Genomic DNA, 19713 nt, shown 5'->3' with positions numbered 1-19713 from the left:
CAGGAATTATCGAGTGTTCTTACCTGTACAACTTTGGTGCCCACAGCAGCATTCTCCCTTAAGTCTGCTTCATATGTATTCAGTCCAAACACTGGGCTATATAGGTTGGCTCCCAGCACCTTAACATGAACCTGTGCAGTACTGGTGAAGACCCCATCAGACACTGAAACATTCAGACTGTAGACATGTTCCATCCTTTGCTTACGATGACTGGACAAAGTTATTATTCCTGTCTCCGAGTCCATCACAAAGTTCATCCTCTCATTCCCTGACAAAATACTGTACTCCAACTTATCAAAATCTGAGCTGTCAGCATCTGAAGCCTGGACACAGGTTACAAAGTGACCCCTAGGTGCTAACTCACTCACGTATGCTTCATAGAGTAGTTGATTGAAGATGGGAGGATTGTCATTCATGTCGTTCACCACAACTACAACTGATACTTCACTACTCAAAGGTGGAAAACCATTATCAGTAGCCCTGACGATGAAGTTGTATCTCTGAACCAGTTCATGATCTAGCATGCGTGCAGTCAGGATTAACCCACTGCTACTATCAATGTGGAAGTAGTCTGTGCTGTTGTGCACATCTGAGAAGATCTGGTAGCGGACAATGTTGTTTCTTTCTGAATCTCTGTCAGTGGCACTTACTTGCAGTGCTGGAGTTCCAATCATAGCTGTTTCAGACAAAACTGCCATGTAAGACATCTTCTCAAACATGGGACGATTGTCATTTACATCCTGAACAATCACATCTACATCCACTTCAGCACGGGCACCAGTCAGATAGTCTGTGGCTCTGACAGTCAGGCGGTAAGATGATGCTTCTTCGTAGTCCAAAGAATGGATGACACTTATGACTCCAGTATCAAAGCCAATGTCAAACTGTAGAGATGGGTCTCCATCAATAATGGTGTAGATGATGCTTTGGCCTTCAGGACTAGTGGCATTGATGCCAAGGATAGGTGTGTGCACTACCACATCCTCATTCACAGAAACAGAATAGAATGATTTGTCAAAGACAGGCATGGCTTTGTTAACTACAGTGATGGGGAACTCAACGGTTGAGGAAAGAGATGGGTAACCACCATCTCTAGCATATATCACTATTTGGTACTCCACACTAGATAAATCAGATTCAAAGGCCCTTTTGAGGCTGAGACTACCTGTTTGTCGATTGATTTCAAAGTGACCATGGTCATCTTTGAGGTAGTAGGATACCTCTCCATTAATTCCTTTGTCACGGTCTACTGCCTTGACTCTAAAAATAGGTGATCCTGGCTCAGCCTCTACTTGAACAGCTGCATAATAGGGAAGTCCAACAAAAATGGGGGTATTGTCATTGATGTCCTCCACTTGGACTCTCACCATAACTCTAGCCACACGCAGGCGGTCATGTTCCCTTCCTCCCTCAACCACCAGTTCATAGAACTCTTGTTCCTCACGGTCAAAGGGAATTCCTGTGGTTTGAATTACACCAGAAGTTGGCCGGATTCTGAAGCGTGTGCCAGCATTTAACAAGGTGTACTTCAGTGGTTCATTGAGACGGTTTCCTACAGCACTGACCACAGCCACTTTGGTGATATTGGTGACATTCTCTTGAATGGATGAGGTGTAAAGGCTCTGGGCAAAACTCAGACCAGAGTCCAAAGCTTCTCGGACAAGAATGGTGACTAGAGCTGTGCTGGAGAACTTTCCATCTGAAACTTTTACACTGAAGCGGAAACGTTCTTTGGAGAAGTTGTTGTTTTTGACTGTGATAATCCCACTGGATGAATCGATGGCAAAGTGCTCCAGTATTCCATCTGTCAAAGAGTAGGTGAGCTCTGTAGGAACATTTCTGTCAGGGTCTATGGCTGAAACCTGCAGAGCTTCAACACCCACATACGTAGGGAGCAGCAGGACTGTTTCATAAGCATCTTGGGTGAAGTGGGGAGGTGAATCGTTGGTGTCAATCACTTGTATTGTGACCTCTGTTGGACTGTCTGCTGTCAACTGTGGCCTGCCATTGTCCCGCACATGAACATGGAAATGGAAATTAGCAAATGTCTCATGGTCTAGATTAGCAATGGTTCTGATAGAGCCAGTACCAGAGTCAACTGTAAAGAACATTTTTGCAGTGTCCTCAACAATCTGGTAGACTAAAAGAGCATTTTGGTTGCGATCAGCATCAGTAGCCTTGATTACTAATGGTGACTCATCCATGTTGAGGACCACACTGTTGATCGGTGCAGCCTCACTGATGCTGCCATAATAGTGAAGCTGCTGAAACACTGGAGGGTTGTCATTCTCGTCCACTACCTGGATGAGCAGGGTGGCGTTGGAGGACATGCCAGCCATGTTAGTGGCTTGGACTATCAGCGTGTAAGACATCGCAGTCTCAAAGTCTAGGGGCTTTTGAGTGGTGATCACTCCACTGTACTGATTTATCCGGAAGATACGACCATTGTTGCCCTGCTTGATATCATAAGTCAGAGTAGATTGGCTGACTGCATTGATTGTAGTGACAGAGGTCCCGACAGCGACGTTCTCTGTGATCTCAGCCTGGTATTCCGGCTGTGGGAACTTGGGGCCTGCATTATCAGAAAGGGTGACGGCAATACGCACTATAGTGGTGGTGGACAGGGGAGGGGAGCCATTGTCAGTCACTCTGACGGTGAGAACATAATGGCCAATGGTGGACAGGTCCAGGTCACGTGCAACAGTGATGATACCCAAAACTGGCTCAATACGGAATGCATTTCCGGCATTTCCTTTTGGAAAATCAAAAAGAAAAGAAAAGATTAATTGTGAGTTTTCATTTAATGCTATTGACTTGAGTGATTGATTGAGTGGACAATTCAACACACAAGTGCATGCACATGAATTTTCAGAGATGCCTACCTCCTTCAATGGAGAAGTGTAGCTCCGCATTCTCTCCTTTGTCTTTGTCCAGGGCAGTGACTTGGACCACAGCTGATCCCACTGCTGCTGACTCATAAACAGAGCCTTCGTACAGAGCACTGGTAAAAATTGGTACGTGATCATTTACATCTTCCACCTCAATCAACACACGAGCCAGGTTCCTTCTGTATGGGAATTCTTGGTCCTTCACCTGTAGAAGAAATATGCTTTGAATTATCATCAACACTGGAGGTCATATTAATTTTGACTCTTCAGTACCAGTAAAGAGGAGGTCAATTCAAAATTCATCTGAAGACAATAGGATAAGACCTTTCATTGCTCTGATGTGTAATATGATTACTGACACAAACAACCTGGATTATGATTCAGTGTTTTTAAGTTAAAAAACAAAAAACAAAAACCATAATGATAATAAAATAAATAAGCTAACCAAGACAAGTTAAAGATAGCTTTTAAATCAGCTATAGCTTCCAATGAAATGGAAATAGAGTGTAATGTTACAACTATTATGGGCCCCTGGGGACAAAGTAATCCCAACACTGAAAGAGAAGATGAGAATTACTGGGCTAATGAGATTGATATTTATGCCTTGATCCAAGACTCTCAAAAACAACTCAGTGAGATCAGAGGCAAGCCACAGTCTCATATGAGGTGCCACAGAGTGAACATAAATTGGATAGTATTAGCGTCTAAATTAGCATAGTGCCTTTGCCTCGTGAAATGCTACCCCACTGTTAAACAGAGGCCAATGCACTTGCCAGTGTGATAATAATTTGGCCCTAATAAGACAACAAAGGTTTCTGCTATTGTATCAGTTGCTGTAAAGGAAACAGTATAAACAGAGTTTGTGTTTAAACAGAATAGTCTTGCCTTTATCTTTCATGGGAATTAATATATGGTTTGCTCTCAATTCATTAGACAATCCATTGCATTAGCAATGACTAATGCAATAGCTAAAAGCATGATCTCAGTCAGGGAACTGTACTATACATCTGCACTATTCATCTGCACCACTGACCATGCAATCACTATCCAGAGGTGCATGTCTGGGTCATTTCATTTCCTCTGTGTGGACTTTTAATTATGAGATGAAGGTCACATCAAAGCCTATATGATTTTCCAAATGTACAACATTTGGAAACAGTCTGCTGCACATTCTGTTGTTCAGCCCCTGAGCCCAGAGCTGAATGACAGAGCTGTGTGCTGTTCACTGTTTTGAGAAAGTGTGGAAAAGTCTGTGGAAGTTCCTGAGAAAGTATCTCAATTTAATAATCGCCAAGTTGATTTCAGATCCCACAGCATGTTTAGGCTGTGCTGCTGGGACGCAGCCTTGTGTCCTGGGATCTTGTTTGGTGCTGCTATGTATGTTAGCATTAGTGTTAGACACAGACCATGATGCAGTTCATGCCTGAGGCTGGGTTAGGCTTGAAACAACTTCAAGGGCTTGACTGAATGGTGGGTATAATGAGATATATGTATGAGATGTATGTATATATATGTATGTGCAGTTTAATTAAAAAAATAGGCCCATTTCTGTGTAAAACGACCATGCACACTTTGTGTAAAAAAATAAATAAATAAATAACTGGAAGACTATCTATTTTGCTATCTAGTCTATTTTGCTGATTGTAGAGTGGATCTCTGCACACCACGTACATGCTGCTCTCACGTCCAGTGGAGCCAGTTTCATCGATCATAGTGAAAGTGTAGTGGTGAATCCACATACATTATCAATGTAGCCAGGAGGCTAGGGCTGCGGCTGGATGAAGACCTTCTTAGATGCAGCCACAGGGTTAAGGTTAGCGTTAAAGCTGGGTCAGGGCTTATCTCCAGCCAACACATTTTATGACCAATCACAGTGTAGGCGGATGTACAGTATCTTGCCCAGAACTCCAGTGGGATCCATAATAACAATTTATGGACATACAGTTGAAATATAATGTATGGCTTATTGATGTTCCACTGACTTGTTGTTGGTATTTAACACATATAACAATTGACATTCTCGTGCATATCTATAGGGGATTATCCAAAGAAAGTGTTAACATTTATATAAACTCAAAAAACACTACTGGTAGCACGATTTATTTGTATTTTCACTCAAAAACGATGGTGGCAGCTGAGGAAAAATGCTCGAGACCTTAATCTTGACGAGTGGCAAAAGTCACATAATTGAGTTCATAGGATTAGTCAGTGATGTCGTTTGAGGGACGAGTGGTGTTTGTGCAGCTGGCAGTCCAGGCCAAAGCTCGTCTTACCATGACCGTGAGGATGTGCTGGGTGCAGGCCTCGTGGTCCAGCCTCTGCGTGGTGTAGATCGTCCCTAGGGTGGGGTGGATGTGGAAAAGACGAAAGCTGCTGGGGTCTATGGAGCTCTGCAAAGAGTAGGTGAGACGGTGGTGCTCGTCACGGTCTGACGCCAGAACCTGCACCACCTCGGTGTCGGGGGGCGTGTCCTCTGAGATGGTGACATCATAGGTGGACTGGGAGAAGATGGGGGAATTGTCGTTGTTGTCCATGACAGTGATATGAACCTGGAGGATGACAAGGAGAGACAGCAGGCGGGCATCGTGAGAAACAAAACAAAATGCATAATTTGGAATAGAGGGATAGGAGTGGGAGACAGACTCGGGGGTTGATTTATTGAGCATGTCGCAAATTACTGCCAGGCCTGCTAAAGTTTGCCTTAGCGCAACTTCTTAATTTAGCGGGTAATTTGCCAAGACCGATGATGTAAACGAGCACAGCCACAGCTGAGTTAATCTGAGAGCACTGCTGCTAATATCTGCAGCTGGGAGCGGCGTCTGGAGCCTGTCTGAAGAGCCACAGCACTTTCAGCGCTCGCGACAACAGATACTGTCATCGAGAAACGCATCTCTGTTCGCAGGACAAGCTTTTGCTCGTTTTTGCAGAGCTCAGAACAGGTGGCAGCGCGGCAAAGCACGAGCGCATGTTTCACCGGCTATTCCTCGGTGGTCTCCTGGTCCCGCTGGAGAGGGAATTACAGAGCCACAGACGCAGCCAAAACTGCTGGGAATGCATCAGCGCTGAGCTCCTCTGACACTGTGGCTGAGTAACTTTAATGAGGAAACAATTTTGTGAATTAACATGCCTCCAGCAGCAAGACGAGGGGCGAAACACTCACCACAACAGTTTGCATTATAAATTAACAACACTGCTTGCAATATCCAGACTGTGGCCGGATTTTACAAACACACCTGAGCGTTAATGCAAGCTGGCACCAGTCTGAAGTGAAAGACGTTGAAGTTGAACCAGTATCCTGTGTGTTTTTTTTTTTTTTTTTGTTCCTTTTTAGGTCTGCAGATGAAAATGAGTCTGCTGGCCAACACTGGCACATTCACATGAATGTTGATTAATGTGTGCTGTCCTTTTTAATAAAATAAACATAAACAACAACAGAGTTAAAACAGGCTTTTCAAAGCTGTTAACTAACAGGCACAAGTTCCTCTGCTGCTAGGGCCACCGATCATGGATAAATCAGATTTAGTGGGTCATTTGTCACATCTACACATCAGAACGTCCTAAATACATATGCATTAGGTCACACATGGCTTTTTTTTTTTTTTTTTTTTTTTTTTTGCATAGTCGCTTTTCTCTCATTTCACCAGCACAAACCTCTGGTGTAGCACCTTGGTGAAGAAGGAGTGAGAGTTTATCAAGCAACAGATGGATACACACTATTTTTTAAATTTTGTTATTGAGCACATTATATTATTTTTCCTCGCTTTTGCTTTCTAAAAGAATAGCAGTAATAGATGAGCTGAAAACAGTGTCAGTTAGTTTTGATGGTTTAAACAATCTGTATCGCTCACTTCTGTGAATACTGAGTCAGGCTGAGATTACACAACAAAACATATGCTGAGTAAAAAGAAATACCATTTAGCGTGTGTCATCACACACACACTGCAGAGAAGTCATGCAGAGTGTGTGTGCTTGGTGTGTGACGTGACTCATGGAAAACTTCTGAGTCACAGACGAGCGGCTCTGAAACGCAGCGTGAGCCGTTTCAGAGACAGGAAGACAGATGGAGAGACAGAGACACGCCGAAGATGAAATCAGTAAAATTAGATGTAACTTGACTGATCCTTGCGGGAAAACTGGGCTGCGGCAGCACACAGTGGTAATTATAGTTTACAGCAAAGAATAACAGAGGAGCACACAGCAAATGTACAAACATGCGAAACCAAAAATCCACATCTGCGACAAATAAATATTTTTTTTCCCTCAAAACTCAAATGACCTCCCGGTCAGTGTGAGAGCCTGACCGACTCAGCGGTAAATAGAGTTTTCTTGCCATTTTTTGAAGTATCATTAAGTACTTTCAAGTTGTTTTGTTTGTTTGTTTGTTTTTGCTAATTATCTGGTACTTTTTTCTCTCTCTCTCTCTCTCTTTGTTTATGCTAATGTTCCAGCAATTCATTGCTGTATTTGCTATTTTCACCTTTTTTCGCCAAGAAATTTTCTTTCCTTTTCTTTTCTTTCCTTTTCTTTTCTTTCAAAAACATGGGAAAAAGGTGTAAATTACCAAGAAATGATACATATTTACAAGAAAATAATCAAAAGATCTGACAAAACAGAACATTTGCTACAAAATATGTTTAAAACTGACAGAAAACTGTATATTTAAATAATTATTTTAAAGTTGTTTGTTTGTTTTGCTAATTTTCCGGTACTCTCTCTCTCTCTCTCTCTCTCTCTCTCTCTCTCTCTCTCTCTCTCTCTCTGTCTCTCATTTTGCTAGCAGACCCTGAAGGATCCCCGAAAGACCCTGAAGGACCCCTTGCAGACTCTCAAGGACCCCTGGAAAACCCTAATAGACCCCTGGAAGACCCTGAATGACCCCTGGAAGACCCTGTAGGACCCCTGGCAGACCCTAAAGGACCCCTGGAAAACCCTAAAGGACCCCTGGATGACCCTAAAGAACCCCTGGCAGACCCTCAAGGACCCCTGGAAAACCCTAATAGACTCCTGGAAGATCCTGAATAACCCCTAGAAGACCCCGAAGGTCCCCTGAAAGACCCTAAAAGACCTCTGGAAGACCCTGAAGGACCCCTGGCAGACTCTAAAAGACCCCTGGAAAACCCTAATAGACCCCTGGAAGACCCTGAATGATCCCTGGGAGACCCTGAAGGACCCCTGAAAGACCCTAAAAGACCCCTGGAAGACCCTGAAGGACCCCAGGCAGACCCTGAAGGGCCCCTGGAAAACCCTCAAGGACCCCTGGACGACCCTAAAGGACCCCTGGCAGAAACTCAAGGACCCCTGGCAGACCCCACTGTGAAAACCACTCAACTGAGTGAGTCAATGACAGCTTGGCAAAGTGTAGGGATGTTTTGTGCTGTTTTGGAACTAAAATTCCCGAGATTCCATAACTGTGACATATTACTTATCTTCACTAGAAATTTCACAGCATAATTTCACAACATCATCCTCTGCAGAAGAGTGTTTATCTTAGTTATTAAGGTGTATGTATTTAAGTATGAAAAAGTGTGACGTACATCAACAGGGCGCGCACAGTAGCAGCAGTAGAAGCAGCAGAACTCAGTGGGGCAGAAACATGACAGAGCACATTGTGAGAGTGAGACAGCACTCAGCAAAAGGTTTGCAGAGATTCCCATCCGGAGAAGATCCAGAGATCAGCGCAGAGAGACGTTGGAGAACGATCCCGCCAGGCGCTCAGTCTAAATTTAAACTCTGCTGCAGCAGTCGGCCTTCTGTTGGTGAACTGTGGAGATTTTCCTGGCGGCAAGAGAGCACGCTGACTCTCCATCTGGGAGCCTTCCTCTTGTCTTACAGGTGTGTGTGTGTGTGTGTGTGTGTGTGTGTGTGTGTGTGTGTGTGTGTGTATGTATGTATATGTGTGTGTGTGTGTGTGTGTGTGTGTGTGTGTGTGTGTGTGCGTGTGCGCTGTCAAATGTTATATGAGAAAAGGACCAAAGAGAGTAGTCGCTGTGAGGTGAAATTAGTTTGAAGGCTGAACTTGAAAAACCATCCAGTGAAACGGATGACATGCATGCCTGCAGTGATAACCAGTGGCTTTGGCTGACATCTTTTCATAATTTATACTTTTCTCAGAATCCAAAGATTAATCTCAGATCTTTTTTTTTCTGTGGCCCTATTCCTCCTCTGCATCACTGTAATTAGTGGTTCAACTTAAAATCTTTATTTATCTTATATTGTCCCACTATGATTATTCATTTTTAGTTAACAAGTTGAGTTTCAGAACTGATTTCTCAGAATTTTGACTTTTCCCTCCCTTTAATCTCAAAATTTTGACTTAAATGTCAGAATTCAGATTCTCAAATTCTTCTCTGAATCCAAAGTCAAATCTTGGCAGTATTTATTTATTTTTTTTTAATTTCTTTTATTTTGTGTGGCCCTATTCCTCCTCTGCACCACTGTATTTTTGCTTGAAATCTTTCTATTATTCCTCTACGATTAGTGATTGTAGTTCACATGTGTCTATAGTCTCATTATGATTAGCGGTTTTGGTCGACATCTTTCTAATGGATAATGGGATAATGGATAATGACCTAATGGGAGCACAATGCATTCTGGGTAGTGGTAGCTGTAGCTTAGGACCACTGCTATATGATTTACAGAATCAGAATCAGAAATACTTTATTATACTGCATATTTTACACTCTGAATTTACACTGTGAAACCCTGGAGTTTCTGGGTTCACTGCAAAAAAGGATTTTTAAGAAAATAAAAAAGTCTTGTTTCTGGGAAATGCCTTATTTTTTGTCTAAAAAGAAAAATAATCTTGTCAAGCATTTTTTGCATTAGAAAAGTAATCTTATTTTAAGAGGATATATCTACCGTATTTCAACAATTAATCGCCCGGCCGCAAATAGCCGCCGGGTTCTTATAAACGCCTGGGGTCTGCACCCATTTTGCTTATTAAACGCCCACCTGAGTAACCGCCGGGGGGATTATTTGCATTATATGTAGGTAACCCAAAATGAGGCTATTCACCTTATTTTTGCAGAAGTAAACAGTTAGCTGCAGACTAACAGTGCGGCACTTTCGTTTTCTGTCAAAATAAGAGCTCTAGCTAACGTTAGAACAAAAGGGTGTACCGTAATATTAAATCAACCTACTGAAAATATGTTGGACAGCAGCTGTCATCACGATAATGTCCTGGTGCAAACATAAATAAAGGCCTGCAGTGAATAGCCGCCTGGTTCTTTTAAACGCCCGGGGTCCAAGTCGATTTTGCATATTAAACGCCCGGGCGATTAATTGGTGAAATATGGTAACTTTTTTCTTAATAAGATATTCCAGCTAATACTGAGCTAGATTTAACCAGTAATAAGGTACGAAAATATTTTTTCATAATATCCCAGCAGAGCAAGAATATTTCCCTCCTTATTTTAAGATTAAGACCACTTGCAGTGTTGTCAGATACTTTCAGTGAAGCAGTTATGTTGCAAGTTGAGTTTTTATTGTTTTAATAAAGAAAAATGCTAAAAAAAATAAATAAATAAAAATAAGAATGCTTCTGGTGCCTTAATTTAAGACAAAATCACTTATTTTTGTTATGCTGATTTAAGAAATTGTGTCTTATTGTAAGCTTGTAAGCTTTTGCTAGTTGTTAATCTTATATTAAGGTATAAATTCTTAAAGTCAGCTCAATCAAGATACTAAAATACTCATTTTAAGCAAATCCATCTAAATTAGTGAGATTTCATTGTTTGTAATAAGCACAACTTGCTTAAATTCTGGCATTTTTGTCTAGTTTTAAGGCCCATTATGGTCTTGTAGTGGCTAGACTTTTTTTTTTTTTTTTTCCTTTTTTGCTAGTTTTAAGAATTCTAGCCAAGTAAAATTTTCTTACCCCTTTGGCAGATTTTTTTGCTCAATATAAGACAATTTGAGTAGATTTAGGAATATTTGGCTTATTTCTAGAAGGGCTGCTTTTGCAGTGTTCTTCCTGTCTGCAGCCAAGCGGCGTTGCCTCCATCGTGGTCGCCCTCACACGTGTTCACACCAGCTCTATGGTTTTTTATTTACTTATTTATTTATTTTTCAATGCAAGGGCAGATACACTGAGCAGAGAACGGTGAGAGTGTCTGAGACAATGGCCGAGGGGGAAAAGATCAAAGATCGAAACGTGAAAAAGGCTCTAAGTACGAGAGGAGCTGAAAATAGTGTTACAGCTCCACACCAGCCTGGAAACCTCGCCTCAGAGTGTGTGTGTGTGTGTGTGTGTGTGTGTGTGTGTGTGTGTGTGTGTGTGTGTTAAAGAGCGAAGCAGCGGCTAACAGGACAGAGAGACAGTCACTGCCAGGATGCAGATGAATACAAAAGAAATGCATAAAAATGTCGTTGTTCTCGGTCTTAATGCCCGGTCGTCGAAATCGACTGTCCTTGAAAATGACAAGACGACTAGGGTGTGTGTGCGTGTGTGTGTGTGTGTGTGTTAAAGAGGGAACACAGTGTTTTCACTCATTCCCCATGTCAGAACAATCCTTCCCATTCTATAAAAATGCTAATATCACATATCATATGCTGTGTGTGTGTGTGTGTGTGTGTGTGTGTGTGTGTGTGTGTGTGTGTGTAATATGCCACAGTGACCTGAATACTTAAAAAGCCAAAAAAAAAAAAAGAAATGATCTTGAAAATCTTGCAAATTAACTTTTTTTTTTTTTTTTTTTTTAACTTAATCATCATCATCATCATCATTTTAGGATCATAAGACTCCAACATGGACCATTTCTCTCTGTTCCCTCTTACTACTCATCAAAAAAACAACTAAAAACTTGTGGACTTCTTTTCACTCTTCTTCCCTACTTGGCTACTGTACACTGTAAAAAAACACTTTGCAGAAATTACAGTAAAAGTAAAAGACTATGAAATCCAAATTAATACATCGCCATAGTGGATACGTTAAATCACCCTAAAGTTGGAGATGGTCAAAGAGTCTGTCATGCTTCCCTTTGCCTCTCTTTTTAATTCTTTTGGCTCAACCAGTCGTTACTATACTTCCTGTCTATTGTTTAATAGAAAAATGCAAAATCCAACTCCAGCAGCTACCCAGTCAGTTTCAATCCGTGGATCATTTTCAACTATTAAATATTTTTCTTGTTGCTCTTGTAGTGCGAGAGCAGAACCACGAGCTGATTTGTCACATTGGCCGACTCACCGATCCTATGTCCCATCCCCCTAAACGCAAACCAGCCAACTGCAGCTTAGTAAATGTTTCTGGAGATGTTGAGGTGTTTTAGGGGGTTTATGCTCTTGCCTCTTGACAAAAAAAAAACAAAAAAAAAACATGGTGAAATGTTGTACCTGTACAGTGTCTTCAAAACAGGACCAAGCCACAAGCCTCCTCTGGATGCGACTGTGTGTCCCACCACACAGCCGAATGAATATTAATTAACTAACAAGCACAGCATATGTTTGGCTGAAGGTAAGTTATTGTGTTGGATTCATAAAATGTTGTTTTGTTGAGTTAACACTACAGTTGGAGGCTGACTTACCGTGACCTGAGCCTGACCAGAGCCCTGCTTTCCTATCTATCTAAGCAGTTACCTCCACAGCTAATTAATCCTCACACAACCTGGGTGACGCCAACAACTTCGGTGAGACGCGCCGTAAAAAGCTTCCATTGTTGGATTCAGCAGGAGATGCTGAACGTTTTGGTATATAACGTGCATGTTTGATTAAAAGTGTGGGAACCAACACTGAAAGAAAGATGTTTAAAGCGTGTTCCTTCTGGAAATGTCTTGGCATGGCGAACATGGCGGAGTCGCCTTTTCGAAGGTCATATCTGCTGAGGCCCCGGCCTGGTTACACTCAGCAGAAGACGCTGACATGTGTATGCTTGTTTATAACTGTGGGAATAAACACATTGAGTGGCCCAACTCTGAATTTCATTTCTGAGCACATAAACCTCGTCTGACCTGCCAACGGTAACTCAGTCTGGCAGGAAGGGTCAATTAGGCTGCAGCAGCATATATCATCACACTGTTTACTGCAAAAAGCAGACTGACAAGCAGAGTGGGCATGATTGCAACAGTTATCATGGAAACTTTCTTGCCTCCAACTCTTTTTATAAATCCGTTCGACCAAACCATGTACACGGCCAGACCCTGAGCCTCTTCTGCTTTCCACCTGCACTACGCAAGTGCAAGCAAAAATTGCATCCAGTTGATCCATTACTGTTGTTGTGTTTAGACCACGACTTTAAAATATCAATTGCTTCACCAAATGAGAAACTGTTGTTGAAGGACAACCCCCTGAAAACTACCTCTTTTGTTTTTCAGTCAATGCTGAAGTTAAATGAGGAGTGCAATCCCTGATCAGATGTCTGCTCATGATGAAGTTTCATCCACAGTGATTGTAATGTTATGTAAATGCATGCATTTTTTTGTTGTTTTTTTGTCTTAATATCTTTTTTGTTATGTCCTGTTAAAATTGAGGATTCTGTTGATGCATGAAAAATTTCAGCCGATAAGGTATAAATCGTCATCATCGTCATAATGCAACATCAGCGACACTAATTAGCCATTTGGCTCTCGGTCCTGCAGCACATCACCCCGTGGCGTGCTCACCTGTGTGTAGGCGGTGTTGGTCCCGTCTGTCACCTCCACTGTCAGGTTGTAGAAGGAGCGCTGCTCGGAGTCCAGAGGCTTGGCGATGATGATGGTGCCTGCGGCCTTTTCCACATCAAACACATTGTCGCTGTTCCCACCTGGTTCACATGACAAAAGGTCAGGGTTGGGGGCGGAGGGGCACAGAGCTTCGATCACACACACATTCAGAAAGCACATGGTTTCTGATGAAGTTATACACACACAGACACAAGCACACAAAGAGGCAGACATGGTCTTGTTGTAAACAGTGGTTCTCAATGGTTCTATTTACATCATGTCCTATGGCAGAGGTTCCCAAACCGGTCCTCAAAAACTCCCTGCCCTGTCCCTGTCATGGATCAGCTGTGACAGAGCAGAGCCGAAACACAAACCTGCAGGACAGGCGGTCCTCGAGGACTGGTCTGGGAACCGCTGTTCTTTGACATTTAGTCCACGTTTAGTCCACATGAATCACCGAGTGCGGCTACGACAGAGCATTTCATCCCCACCGAGAAACTGCACATTCACCTTATTTACCCAAATTCATCTCTTGGTCACTATTGGGAAATCTTGCCCACACAGGATGTGATGGATTGAACGAGTGAAATCTGAAACTGTCTCCTAAACAGCTGCGAGGAAGCACTTAAGTCCTGGGAATCTAAGGAAATTTGGTGGTGAGCATGTGAAATTGCCTACTACAGCTGTAACATGGTGAACTTGCCTCTTTGGTCTGTTTATGTTGTCTGTTTTTGTCTGTTTCTGCCATGTCCCATTACCATGTGTGGCTTAAAATGAGCTTTTTTTCTCTCCCACAGACGTCAATATAAATCCATCGTGTCTTATAGTGACCCGAGAATCTATATCAGCCTGACTCGTCCTCTGGTTGAAGGTGAAAGGATATGCTGTAGTCACTGGTTGGAATGAATGCCGTGTAAATGGACACCACTGTTGTACACACATATCCCATTCATTTTGACTGATTTTGCTTGGGAGTGGGTGTCGTGGTGAGGAGGAGGGAGACAGACACCGGCAACACAAACTGATGCAAACCAAAATCAAAAGCAGAGGATCACATCAACACGAGCCGACACGCAAACACTGACCATGCAAGCAGCACTGGGAACACAAAATCTGTGCGTGTGCGTGTGCGTGTGTGCGTGTGCGGAGCAGACTCAAAGGGATTCCTCAGTGGCGTCCCTATCTAATAAATCCATTATCCACTGAAACCTGATTAGAAACCAAACGGCAGATCAGCACAAAATGACCTGAAAATTGGCAAGAAATTTATATTCAAGAAAATTGCCACAAATTTCAAAAAATAAAGGAAAAAAAATCAGAAAATTAGTAAAAACACTGCAGAAGGATAAGCATACATAGGATCAGTGATGCTATATCGACGTCGGATTTGTTGTGTTCAAATGATATCGCTTAATTTTGGTTGAAACCGTTGAACTTGGATTTACACCAGGATTAGTTTCAAAGTGTGCAACAGAGCTCTCCTTCATTTACTCATTTTCCACCTGTTTAGAACAAATTAGAACCAAATTTAGATTAAATGAACCCCCGTTGGTGCAAGGCAGCCTCAGGTCCTCAGACCAAAGTGATGTGTGCTGTGAGTCTTTCCTCTCTCATACCACAATAACAAGGGGGGTGGGGGGGTTAATGAAGGCAGCAAATTAAAAGCTTCGCTGTTGGTGAAGCTGTGATGGCAACTGCCCTATCAGAAATTACCCCGCTAAGAACAGGCCTTAATTAAACACCAGTCTCATCTCACAACCCAAATTGATTTAAATGGGTCATTTAGTCTGAGCAGGAGTGGGAGTATATGCAGGGGTTATTTGTGGTGTGTGTGTGTGATAAAGAAGAGGAATGTGTCACCGTCTGCGAGTCTACATGCCAGTGTGGTTGTACGTGTGTGTGTCTGTGTGTGCGTGTGTGTGTGTGTCTGTGTGTGTGTGTGCGCGCGCGTGCATGTGCGGAGCAGACTCAAAGGGATTCCTCGGTGGCGTCTCTGTCTAATAAATCCATGACCTCAGCCCAGCACCAGCTTAGACTGCAGCTCTCCATCATTCAGCCATGGGTGAGTGTGTGTGTGTGTGTGTGTGTGTGTGTGTACATGAGAGTCTTCTTTCGTACAGAAGCCCACAAGCCCGTTCCCTCCCCAGTTTGGTGATATTTCTGCTAAACTCTCAGTTCTTCTAAATCACAATAATTGCAGTGAGGCAGTTCTGCTGGTTTTCCTAAAGAGAGCTGTGGTCGCTCTAAAAACATGTTCCTTGACCCGTCTCTTCCACTTACACACGGCTACATAACAGCCGCCTTTCCACTGTCGCGCCAAACACAGGCGTGCTAGTGCGTGCCAAGTCCAGTTGCATTTCTGTGTCACCTCTGGTCTTTGACGGCTCCTCAGTGGGGCTGTCGGGGCCAGTTTCCAGGTGCTGATGGCCCACCAAACACCCATGGGGCCAGACAGGGCTAACCAAGGTCTGAGGTGGAGTTAAGGGTCATAGGTGGGGAGACGGTGCAGCTGATAAGTACAGATGTCAGTGCAGCAGCTCGCTTTTGTAGTGTTTGTAATGGAGAACAAGCAGCAGTCCTGGTCAAACGAGGACATCAGGGCTCCGCTCTCTATCTGGACAGAGGACAATGTCCGACATCAAATTGATGGTGTTTGAGGATGTTATGCGATATATAATGGACAGGAAGAGACTGCGGGCCGATCGGCACGACAGTGGAAACACGAACAGCTTCTGTTCTCGCAGCTTGAGGCCAAGGGACATTAACACCGTCTGGCTGAAGATAGCCCTCGCTCACAGTGGAAAGACGGCTAATAAGAGCTCCTGACCAATGAACACACAACATTCATCTACAGACTTAACAAGGATGGATCAAACAACAGATTAGAACAGTCCAAAACGTGGGGAGAGTCAGTGACTCAGCATCACGTAACACGGGTTTCTATATCTTGTTCACCCTGCGGCAGATCGAGAAAGGTTAACGATGAAGGCCGACAGAGGCGATCAGAGAGAGCTTCAAGTGATGCCTGACCTGCTGCCACCGCTGTGTCACTGAGCAGCCAGCAGGGCCGTCGCTACACCGGGGCTGTTATTTTACACCATGAACAGATCAATGTGGGACCAAATGTGGAAGAGGACTGGGGCTCCACAAAAAAACAACAACAAAAAAAATTATGTTCTAAGATTATTCTCAGAATGCTGTCTCAGATTTCAGTCTGAATTCTGATTTACGTCCCAGAATTCAGACCCAAAAAAAAAAAAAAAAAAAAAAACAGAATTCGGAAAAAATCTCTAAATTCTGGAAGAAAATGTCTGAATTTGACTTTAATCAAAAAATTCAGAAAAAAAATCAGACATTAATGAACTCATTTTGCTTGTTTGTGTGGCCTTAATGCTCTTCCACAACCATAATATAAACAACCTATTTTTCATTCATACTTTCCTCGTTTCGTTTATCTATTCACTGCTGTTCTCACCTCACCTGTTCACCTTTTTCCTCAAAAATTTTACTACTGTTCCAATAATTTTGGCTCATTTGGTCATAAAATATTTTCTCCCAAAATCTCTGGCTGGTTGTGGAGGGCGGTGCCCAGCTGCTGCGTCTGATCTGCCGCGAGGGCCCGACAGCTCCGGGAGGAGGAAGAGGAGCGTCCGGGAGGAGGAAGAGCGTCTGGCAGGAGTCAGCTCCAGGCTCAAGGTCAAAAACACAAAAACAAAACTCTGCCGAGGCAAAATTACAGAGAGAGGAAACCGAACGCTCCGCAGCCGAGAGGCGGCTCAAAACCCACTGCCGCTCACTTAGAAAGGGTTTCATTTGCCTTTCCAGCGCAGCTTAACGCAGAGAAACAAACACACTGAGCGGGAGACGGCCAGCGGTGTGTGTGTGTGTGTGTGTGTGTGTGTGTGTCGCTTTGGGATCTTCACCTCACCTTCTTTGCCTCTAGGTGGAGCACCTGTTGGTTTGGGTTGTGGTGACTGAGCTGTAAGTAGACAACTGGTGTGTGTTGAAGAAAATTTGGTGTGTGTGTGGGCTTGTTTAGCTACACACAGAGGTGGAAGTAACTAAGTACATTTACTCCTGTACTTGTACTTGTAGTTTTGGGACTATTTTTGAAGTCAGTAATTTTCCTTGTCCTTCACTACATTTTAAATCAGATCCATCACAGAGAACAACTGATCAGTGACAGATTGTGGGCCCTTTCACAATAAAAGCTCAGTCAGCAAAGATGACAAAAGGAATCTGCTTCTACTTTGTTGCATTCAGCCTCAACTGGCAAAAATGTGGAATACGTTTGGGGAAAAAAGTTGAAAAATATCAGTGAGTTGAGTAGACTCAACCATCATATGATGTGCTTATTCCACATGTGTCAGTTGAGTCTACAGGGTCCTCACTTCAGTTTAGCGTAATGCCCCTTTAAAAGCATGTAGTTTGCAGTGTGTTCTTTAACTTTTACTGTTCTTTTCACTTTGTACTTTTACTGCAGGAGATTTTTACTGCACTACTTCTACTTCTACTGCAGTCAAATACCAGCAGAGGAACCGTACTTCTACCTGAGTGGCAATATGAAGTATTTTTTCTTCCACTGGCTACACGTGTGAGGACCAACTTTTGAGAACCTACTGCTCCTGTGAGGACATTTCGGTAAATAAATTGATGAATTTGACAGAGAAACCAAACAGTGGCGGCTTGAATTTTTTTTTTTTTTATCTTTTCTTCCACGGGAGCTCGTTTCAAAGGTTGCTGGCTTGTTATTGGTTTTGTGCTGCTCCTATTTTGTGTACTTTTTGAACAGGGAACATTTCATCAGTAGTGTAAAAAATCATGTTTCGGCCATTTACACACTATAGTGTTACAGTTAGGCATAAGTTGGTTGTGGCTTAGATTAGAGAAGGGCCGTGGAGAATGAGTGTAAGTCAATACAACGTCCCCAAGTATAGTTAAACCAGTGTGTGTGAGTGTGTGTGTGCATGTACTGTCATCATGGTATCATCTGACTGTGCTTTTTAGAGTTTAATATGGTTCAATGATGCCTGATGAAAGCAAAGAGGCTGTTGCTCTCTCTGCCTCTCTCTCTCTCTGTTGCATTTACTTTTTTTTTTTTTTTTGCAGTGACTCAAAGTTGATCAAAGAGGAAGCACACTTTTAAGTTTCATCGAGTCAATTTGAAAATTTGAGTTAATTTGAAAAATTGAGTTAAACACATAAAAGACTGTAACGAAAAACTGTAGAAGAAAAGTCTGCATCAATAGCCTCATTTTTCCTCAGAGAAAAAAAAAGGCTCCGCTCAGTTTTGTATTTTTTTCTGCATTTTAGGAGAGCTCACTGCTGTGGTGGCAATCATTATTTGTGTATCATAAAAATGGTCTTGTACAAATCCCACGCATTATTACTTTAAATCGCTTAATTTAGCTGTATTCACAAAGAGTGAGTGTGTTTACTCAGATGAAATTCAAGGGTCAGTATGGTCAGTGTGGGAAATCTCCACACACAAAGTGCCAACTCCAAACTTAAGTGGAAAATCCTGAAGAGAGTGCCCTGTCCAGAGAAAGCTTCCTGAATGGCTTCACCACCTCCAACCCCCCCGTTTCAAATCGGACCACGTTGCGTTTACTTGGTGAGTTTGGCTCGTTTGGAGAGGCGAGAACACACAAACCCTGTTTCAGCCCAAAGTGGTAAGCCACAAGCCTCCTGATATGTCTGGTTGCAAGTGAACCGCGGTGCGATTCGTTTCACGTGAGAATGGAATCCAACCGCAAGTGAAGGAAGTGAACAAAAAACCACCAAATCCATCCCTAATCATCAAATACACACCTCACCTTTCCTCTGTGTGGTTAGTGAGAGCCGGCCTTCTGCTTTGGTATCGTCTCCTCGCAGCAGGTTTTGTTCACACACTGTCTGACAACATACTAGAGGTGTGTGGAGGCTCCGCTGTTTCTATTTGTATTTCAATTTGTATGTGTATTTGTATTTGTGGTAACACTTTACAATAAGAGTATAACAATTAACGTTAGTTAACGTTAAGTTAATGCCGTAATGGTTAATTAACTGTTACTTAATGATGTTAATAATAATGTTAATAATATCTACAGTAACCCTTAAATAACATCTAAATTAATACTTTAGCATGAACAGCATTAGTACATGATTCTTACACACATTAGTTAACGGTTAGTTAACTGTTACTTAATGTT

At 42.7% G+C, this 19713-nt stretch overlaps 1 protein-coding gene across 2 annotated transcripts in view; it reads right to left on the bottom strand.

Annotated features, from left to right (window-relative positions):
• The window catches only part of fat3a (FAT atypical cadherin 3a), a 143306-nt gene that overhangs the window by 45444 nt on the left and 78149 nt on the right, over positions 1–19713 (bottom strand). For both annotated transcript variants that reach the window (XM_030066257.1, XM_030066256.1), the window contains exons 6-9: positions 13484–13623; positions 5162–5437; positions 2883–3093; positions 24–2752 (exon numbers count right to left, since the gene is read on the bottom strand). In XM_030066257.1, coding sequence (XP_029922117.1) covers positions 24–2752; positions 2883–3093; positions 5162–5437; positions 13484–13623 — 3356 coding nt within the window. The remainder of the gene's footprint in view (positions 1–23; positions 2753–2882; positions 3094–5161; positions 5438–13483; positions 13624–19713) is intronic.

The sequence above is a fragment of the Myripristis murdjan genome, chromosome 13 (genome assembly GCF_902150065.1).
Source record: "Myripristis murdjan chromosome 13, fMyrMur1.1, whole genome shotgun sequence".
Lineage (NCBI taxonomy): Eukaryota > Metazoa > Chordata > Actinopteri > Holocentriformes > Holocentridae > Myripristis > Myripristis murdjan.
This window is presented reverse-complemented; position numbering and strand designations above follow the sequence as displayed.